The sequence below is a fragment of the Saprolegnia diclina genome, assembly GCF_000281045.1.
Source record: "Saprolegnia diclina VS20 unplaced genomic scaffold supercont1.67, whole genome shotgun sequence".
Classification (NCBI taxonomy): Eukaryota; Oomycota; class Saprolegniomycetes; order Saprolegniales; family Saprolegniaceae; genus Saprolegnia; species Saprolegnia diclina.
In genome coordinates, this window is record NW_008246134.1 from 1 (window position 1) to 7,804 (window position 7,804).

At 51.7% G+C, this 7,804-nt stretch overlaps 4 protein-coding genes across 4 annotated transcripts; all 4 read left to right on the plus strand.

The window, feature by feature from the left end:
• Positions 1-1,507: 1,507 nt before the first annotated feature.
• Positions 1,508-2,483, plus strand: SDRG_14080 (hypothetical protein; the record flags this gene model as incomplete). The annotated part of the gene is made up of 3 exons (XM_008620184.1): positions 1,508-1,671; positions 1,735-1,816; positions 1,866-2,483. 3 exons carry the CDS (start codon positions 1,508-1,510, stop codon positions 2,481-2,483), a joined length of 864 nt encoding a protein of 287 aa, XP_008618406.1.
• A 788-nt stretch (positions 2,484-3,271) lies between these two features.
• On the plus strand, positions 3,272-4,095 carry SDRG_14081 (hypothetical protein; the record flags this gene model as incomplete). The annotated part of the gene is made up of 4 exons (XM_008620185.1): positions 3,272-3,312; positions 3,360-3,441; positions 3,488-3,523; positions 3,568-4,095. The coding sequence occupies 4 exons, from the start codon at positions 3,272-3,274 to the stop codon at positions 4,093-4,095; spliced, it is 687 nt and encodes a 228-aa protein (XP_008618407.1).
• Positions 4,096-4,811: 716 nt separating this feature from the next.
• On the plus strand, positions 4,812-5,803 carry SDRG_14082 (hypothetical protein; the record flags this gene model as incomplete). Its single annotated transcript, XM_008620186.1, has 3 exons — positions 4,812-4,972; positions 5,028-5,109; positions 5,156-5,803. The coding sequence occupies 3 exons, from the start codon at positions 4,812-4,814 to the stop codon at positions 5,801-5,803; spliced, it is 891 nt and encodes a 296-aa protein (XP_008618408.1).
• Positions 5,804-6,288: 485 nt separating this feature from the next.
• Positions 6,289-6,600, plus strand: SDRG_14083 (hypothetical protein; the record flags this gene model as incomplete). The annotated part of the gene is made up of 2 exons (XM_008620187.1): positions 6,289-6,440; positions 6,492-6,600. 2 exons carry the CDS (start codon positions 6,289-6,291, stop codon positions 6,598-6,600), a joined length of 261 nt encoding a protein of 86 aa, XP_008618409.1.
• Positions 6,601-7,804: the final 1,204 nt, after the last annotated feature.

Sequence of the window (7,804 nt, forward strand, 5' to 3'; positions counted from 1 at the left end):
GGACCGAATGTATTATAGCCAGGATGCTAGCTACCTGGTATGCTACGTTCTATTCTAGACGAGTACCGCATAAACTGTGGGGAACTAACAAACGTGCCTAATAAAAGCGAAGAAGCGAAGAAGAGAAGAAGAGAAGATCGACTTTCGAATGACGTCCCATCGTCTCATCGTCCCGTCGTCCCAAGGATTCCCTTGCGTCGTCCCATCGCCATGTCCTTCGAAAGCTGACCTTCTATCGTGGTTGAACGATAAAAATAGATGCCGCATAAAACCATTTGATGTTTGTATAGGCCCCATAAAATAAAGGGGCTTATTTTCGGCCTAATTTCTACCAATAGCTGTGCGCTAAACCTCCAGATACAATCCGGATACTTGTCAGCCAATGCCTATGCTCGATGAGGATCGCCAGCCAATGCCTATGCTCGATTTGTGATACTCGAATAGGCATTGGCCAGTGATCTCGCTAGACGGTTGCCACAGAGGCAGCAGCGCGCCAGCGTCACTGCAAGCTCTGCTGCAAGCTCATGGCGTCCGCCCGTCGGTCGTGCACTGTTGTCGGGCTCAACGACCGGCAGCTCGACGACCAGCAGCTCGACGCGACCGACTGAAGCCTCTCTAGGGGCTTGTACGACTTGGATTATGCGCGGGGCGGCGAGCGAGGTGCCTTCCTATGGTACTCACACCATAGCGTGTGCTTCCTGGGGCGTCAGCACGACGCGCAAACACGGACGCCGTCGATGGCAATGCAGCTTTGGGCTCCATGGATCGAACGGGTCGTCAGGGGCTCGATCACAGGGCGCGCGTCCCTTGCTTCAAGCTGTCGAATTTGCTGTCTACGAACTTCGAGTGTTATAGAATTATTTCATTTTAAGCCAATGCCTGTGCAGCAGCACGTGCCTCATAAGTAAAAATCAGCCAATGCCTGTGCTCCTAGAATGCATTATAGCCAATGCCTGTGCTCTATTCGACCCACATCCTACGAGGTAGTCCCCCTATTCCTATTCCAGTGTCTTGGTTTGTTTTGTGGACGCCACGTATGCAGAATATGATTGGCAGCCGTTTTTTTCTCTTGCACCACAGCTCGCCACGTCATATAGATTTCTTGACATCGAGCCCACGATTTTTGGGAGTTTCCATGCATAGCGACAAAGGGGAGATGCAGGTATTCGACGGCATATGGACATCGAATGAAAGTCGTGTTGGTAGGCTCAAAGTACGTTCATTTGAGCGTGTGGCTTGTGTCGTGCTTCTTCGTCGATATACAAGCTACGTCGGTTGGCGTGGGACACGACGACCCGTCATCTCTCAGCCGACTTGCTTCCAAAGGTCCAACAGGGTTTATAGCACAGCCCAGTGGCAACCGAAACGAGTGGTGTCGGCGAGAGGCCCTAAGCGAGAAAGTGCTCGTGCCATCAACGGGCTGTTCTTCATCGCCCAACTGCACGTTGTACAATCGCGATCAGCCCCTCACCTTTGCCGTCATATCTGTTTTGATTCCATCTCGAGCATGCCGAACACTGCCTCCACGCTTTCCCAGCGCTACTACGATTTTGCCAACGTCACTTTTCCGTCGATGGTTGACGACGGCGCATACCGCGTCTGCGTCAAGACGAACGAGCCGCCAACCAACGCGGTCATCTGGCTCGAGTCCAAGAAGACCAAGCTCCAGTGGTAGGATCAACCCTCTCAACATCATGCAATCTATTTCACAGTACATTATATTCGGTATGCTAGGCAATGCGTGATCGAAGACTTTACCAAGCACATGAAGTCGGCATTTGCGCTTCCGAACGCCGTCATTCTGGCAGCCATCAAGGTAATATTCTAGCGCGTTGTACAACCAAACGCCAACAATTTGATGCTAGAATGGACTTGCCGCCATCGATGAAGCTGCATCCAAGGTGGGCGACGCGGCAACAATGCCATCGGTGGTACCTGCCAGTACGATCAACCTGTGTGCCGAAAAGACGAGCTTGGCGCTTCGCCTTGAGATCAAGATGTCGCCCGAGTGGACAACGGGCTATAGCTTTGAGATGACGCCCATTGAGGTCAAGGTCGTCGACATCTTGGAGGCTCGCATCCGCGACCTCGAAGCAATCGTCGCTCGACCGCGCTTGGTGTTCTGCACCGTGACGGGGACGGTTGCGGGTGTGAACCTACCGTGTACGTGGACTACACCGGACGTGAAGAAGGCGTCGGCGCTCATTCGCCTCGACGACAATGCCGAAAGCGTTGTCCTGCTGCAGCAAGGGGTGTACACCATCCAGTGCGCTTGCCAGTCGGTAGCCACTACGTCTGCGTCCATCTCCCTCTACATCGGCGCGACTTGCGTCAAGACATCGTCCTACACCACCCAGTACAACTCGAGCCAAATGCTCGACATCGCCCATGTTGCGGATCTTGACGCTGGCACCCACCTCCAGCTCCTCGGCGGTATTGCCTACGGTGTAGGCGTGTCGATGACAGTTATTTTGCACGTGTAGCGTAGCATTATCTACTGTTGGCGTCCTTGCCCAGACACGATTTGTATAATTCATTTTATCATGCGAAACGTGTTTGAAATGACAACGTGCTCGACTGCGCATGAGTTTTGACATCGCGAAATCAACGTAGCTATATCGAGCCCATCCCCTAAATCATCGACCGAGTCATGGGTGGGTGACAAACTTGGCTGCTGCAAGATTCACTTGTAGAAGATGGTGCCACGTATCTTCAAGGGTCAATGAACAGTTTATACATACCGTTGGTATCGTGCACCTGATTTGCCAAGGTCCTCAGCAGACGCCACGTCATCAGCCAAAAATCCTGTCAGGATTCATCTATTGAGGTGAAGTGACTTTCTAAGCGCGCGAAGTTGGAGAGAACCGCTTGCACCGTCCACCAACGGTATTCTATGCCGTCCATCACCATCAATTCGTTTTTCAATCGAGAATTCTCGTGGCAGTCATAGCTGTTTTAATTCCATCTTGAGCATGTCGAACACTGCCTCGACTGTCACGGCTGGGATCTGCGATCCAGCACGTGTGTTCTCTTCTCCATGACAACTTGCAGTTCAAGATGAAGTTCAAGTTGCAAAGCCTCTATGAGCGGGTTTAGGTTTAGCTTTGTAAATGGTCGATCGAATTCAGTTTTCCTTTTGCCTCCAAGCTCAAGTGTCCAACAAACAACGCTCTCGCACCTCCTCTGCGAGTTTGCCAACGTGACATTCCCGTCGACAGTCGACGGTGGCGCGTACCGCGTCAGCGTCAAGACGGACAAGACGCAAGCCAAAATGGTCATCTGGCTCGAGTCCAAGAAGACCAAGCTCCAGTGGTAGGACCTACTTTCGTCATCGCCATAAGTCTTGACGATATACACAGGCAGTGCAAGATCGATGACATTACAAAGCACATGGAGACAACGTACGCGCTTCCAAATGCGGTTGTCTTGGCAGCCATCAAGGTACGATTATCCAGCTATATAACCAAGCGCAAACGTTTGATGCTAGAATGGACTCACTGCCAGTGATGGAGCCGCATCAAAGGTGGTCGATGCGGCGACAGAGCCACCAATGACCTGTGCGCGAAGAAGCCGAGCTTGGCGCTTGCGCTTGAGATCAAAATGTCGCCCGAGTGGACTGCAAGTTACCGCTTTGAGATGTCGGCTATCAAGGTCGAGGTCGTCGACATCTTGGAAGCACGCATCCGCGACCTTGAAGAAGCCAAAGCTGCACCGCGCATGGAGTTTTGCACCTTGGCAACGACATTACGCCATGCCAACAACACATCCACTATGTTCTCGTGGATGAATTCGACAGCATCGACGCTTCTTCGCGTTGACAAGACGACCAACATCGTCGTGCTGCAGCCTGGCTTATACCACGTTCACTGCGACCTTGCGCTAGCCAGCGTTCTGTCGGCCACAATCACCCTCAACATCAACGACCATGCGGCCAAGACAGCGTCCTACAACGGACATGACTCGTACATTACGAGCAACCAACTTGACCTGGTCTATGTGACGTACCTGGATGCAGGCACACGCCTTACACTATGCGTCAACATGCGCCAAGGCAGCGCGACCGGGTCGACGACCTTCATCCTGCTCGATCGCTGAGCGGTGTTGATCATAAATGGGCGTCAATGGTCATGCATTTAATAATGCAACAAGTTCTGTACACGAAATATAGCGTGCATATGAACTGGGTGGTTTGCGACGCAAGGAGCCGAAACGATCTTTTCGAGAGCGGGACATGAAACGGATCTCATCTTAGAATTCAGCTCCCGTTGAGCAACCGCCACTCCCCCCCAAGGCTGGGGCGGTAATTCAGGCAATACGCCCTTTTCGCCCCCTGAGCCATCCCGCGTATAAAAGAATTGCAGACGCGCATTCATTGATAGCAATGCGTTGTCGAAATCTAAAATTTGCTGAGCTCCCGCGACCGGTATTCAACGACATTTGGTTTTGCGTGTAAAGTCTTTCACAAATACATTCGATCTCGTCTTGTTAGCTCTTATTCCTCACGTCAAAGCTCAGCTATGATGGGTCGTGCACTGTGTATTGCATACCCGTTGCCTAGTGTGTCATCAACTAACTGCAACGAGGCCTTGGTATCCGGATACGAACCCGGATTTACCATGACCGGCATTGGTTTTGACATGTTGGGTTGAATCCAAAGACTCTATGACGTTGTTCTGGCAACGAATACATTGTCGAACTTTCCGATTAATTTCTTCCCAACGCTGACAAGGCACTTTACATCATCAATTTCGCATCATCGTATTTGTTAGTTGCCAAAACTACGTCAGAGCGACTTTGGATTCATCTTCAGCATGCCAAACATTGTCCAGAAGCCCGCGCATCTCTACTGCGAGTATAATCACGTCGAATTTCCATCGACGAAGGAAGGACCCCACCGTGCGACGCTGAAGACAAACGCAGCCCAGACCTGCGCTGCGATTTGGCTCGAGTCGAAGAAGACCAAACTCCAATGGTATGGCTTTGTCATGGAAATGCATCCACTAAATGGCGATGACGGTTTGTGCTAGGGAGTGTGTGATCGAAGACTTGGCCAAGCTTTTGACAACCGACTTCGCACTCCCGAGTGCAGTTATCTTGTGCGCCATCAAGGTAAGACTGCAAACACCACAGTCTTGAGAGACTCCCCTTGTCTTAGGATGGGCTTGCCGCCATCGATGGACCCAATGCGCCAGAGGCCTCAGACGAAATTTCTTCGAGTACGGTTGACCTTGTGTTGGAGAAGGACGCGCTGGCGCTTGGTCTTTGCATCCACCTCTCGCCCGTGTGGACAGTGAAGTACCGCTTTGAGATGGCACCCATCGAGGTCAAGCTCATCGACATCCTCGAGGCTCGCATCCGCGACCTTGAGGACGCCACCACTCGGCCGCATATTACGTTCTGCACCTTGACGACGACTACGCCAACAGGAGACGCCAAAGACTACCTGTGCGAGTGGACAGCTCCGTTGCCGCACGAAGCAGCGGCACTCGTCCGCATCGAAGATGACGACAAGGGCCGTATCGTTGTATTGCAGCCAGGTTTGTACCACATCTACTGCACCTTTAAATCTTTGACGACGGTGACGGGCGAAGTGACACTGTTCGTTGACGACACTGACGTCGGGACGGCGCCCTATAAGTGCTACGTGCCGAACGAAGACGAGGCTAGTCGGTACTATCATGCTGACGTCTCGCACATTTCGCAACTGACGGCTGGTGCTTATATTGAGCTTGACGCGGGGTCGAACGATGTTGCGATTCCCGGGTCCATGACGATTCGCAAGCTCCAACAGGGCGCTTTGTAAACGCGCATGCGACAAAAGTGAAGTTTTGTGTGTATTTACTCTACGTATATCCCATTGCACTCTTGATTCGCATTCACAAAACATATTAACTCGACGTTCGATCGTAGTTCAGCAACACTACACTGTGAGTTGCTTGCAATGGGCTATGCGTCCTAGGGTCATCAGGCAGCGCATGTCGATCTTGGTTTGGAGTGAATTGATTCTCGTCGTGAGCGCCACGTATCTCGCGTGTGATTGGTCGCCGTTTCACGGTGCTTACTTCGCAGCGCGCCACGTCAGTATCGTATCTTGACACGGAAGTGTACCGTTGCACAATTGATGCCAGGGTATGGTGCACGTTGCCGAAAGATGCAGCTCCTGTGATGTAAATCGACCCCGTTCCACAGTCAGTTGCCAAGAAAATGCCATGCGCGGGCGATGATTTCTATCCCACCAAAGGTTTTTGTTTCTAAAGACAGTACTTTTCGTTTGAATCACAACCCAGCATGTCGACCACGCCCATTTCGCCCTATTGTGAGTTTGCCGACGTCTCGTTTCCATCTCTTCCAGAGAGCTTGTACCGCGTGCATGTGAAGGCCAACGCGGCGCAGACCCGCGCCGAGATCTGGCTCGAGTCCAAGAACGCCAAGCTCCAATGGTATGATCAAGCGTTATAGCTCTACTGTGCTGACATGAATTTGATGGGCAGGCAGTGCACGGTCGAGGACTTTGACAAGCATATTGCGTCCCGGTACGCACTTCCAGCGGCAGTCGTTTTGACGAGCATCAAGGTACATGTACTGTTTCATTCATCGTGAAGGTTGATGAAATCTCTGGTATGTCGCTAGAACGGTCTTTCAGCAATCAATGCAAACAAGCCAATGCTACTCGGTACTGCGACAAACTGCACTCCTCCATGCGCTGTCGACGTCTCGGTTACAGTCGACTCGATGGAGCTCTGCCTTTGCATCGAGCTGTCGCCCGAGTGGAGCGCAGTCTACGGCTTTGCGATGCGCCCAATTAAAGTCGAGCCCATGGCCGTTCTAGAAGCTCGCATGCGGGACCTGGAGGAGGTGATTACTCGACCTCGCACGGCATTCTGCAACTTGACAACGATGCTCGCTTGGGAAAGCGGAGACGAAAACGTCATCAGCCTGTGCAAATGGACGGCTCCGAAGCCGCAGGAAGCGGCAGCGCTCGTTTTCCTCGACGATAATGCGAGAAGCATTGTGGTCTTACAGGCAGGACTGTACCACATTCACTGCTCTTTCTCCACTGACCACACGCGGTCGTTGACGACGAAACTCTATATTGACAAGACGAGCGCCAAAACGTCGTCCTTCAAAACGCGAATCGACACGCAATACCCCTTCGATGCAGGCCACACTACACACCTCGACGCGGGTGCTCATATTCAGCTGCACTACATCATCAATGAAGGCAACGCTACTGGGTCGATGACGATCTTCTTGCACGGGCGTAGCAGCAGTACTTCGTAAAGCGTAACATATACTGTAGTACATCCGTTGATTGCTCTGGATATCTCGCTGCCTCTGGAGCGTGAAATTGCAACGCAAACGAAGCAATCTTAGTGCGATCCAGATTCCCATGCAGCACTTGCGACGGTCAACACTCTTTTGCTTGACTCGCTGGCGTTTTAGAGTCTGTTTCGCACTGTGCCTAGCGGTGCATCTACATGTATTACCTAGAGCAGCAGGCGCAGTCATAAGTCTCTTGACAATCACGCTATGCATTGACAAGCTCCCACAAGACACCTTCTAAGTGCACCGGCGACAAGTGGAACCGGTCATGCACTGTGCAGCATTAAGATTCGCAAATTTCTTGAATTTTCATAACAAATCGTAGCATTAGCCAACAACTTCCCATCCTCAAAGTAAAAACACACATTCATTAAAACCCAATCAAGATGGACTACTCGAACGACAGGGCTTAGTACGTGTCACCGCGGCACTTGAAGAACTGCTCGTTGATGTTGCCAAACGCTTCCAGCGCAATCGACGC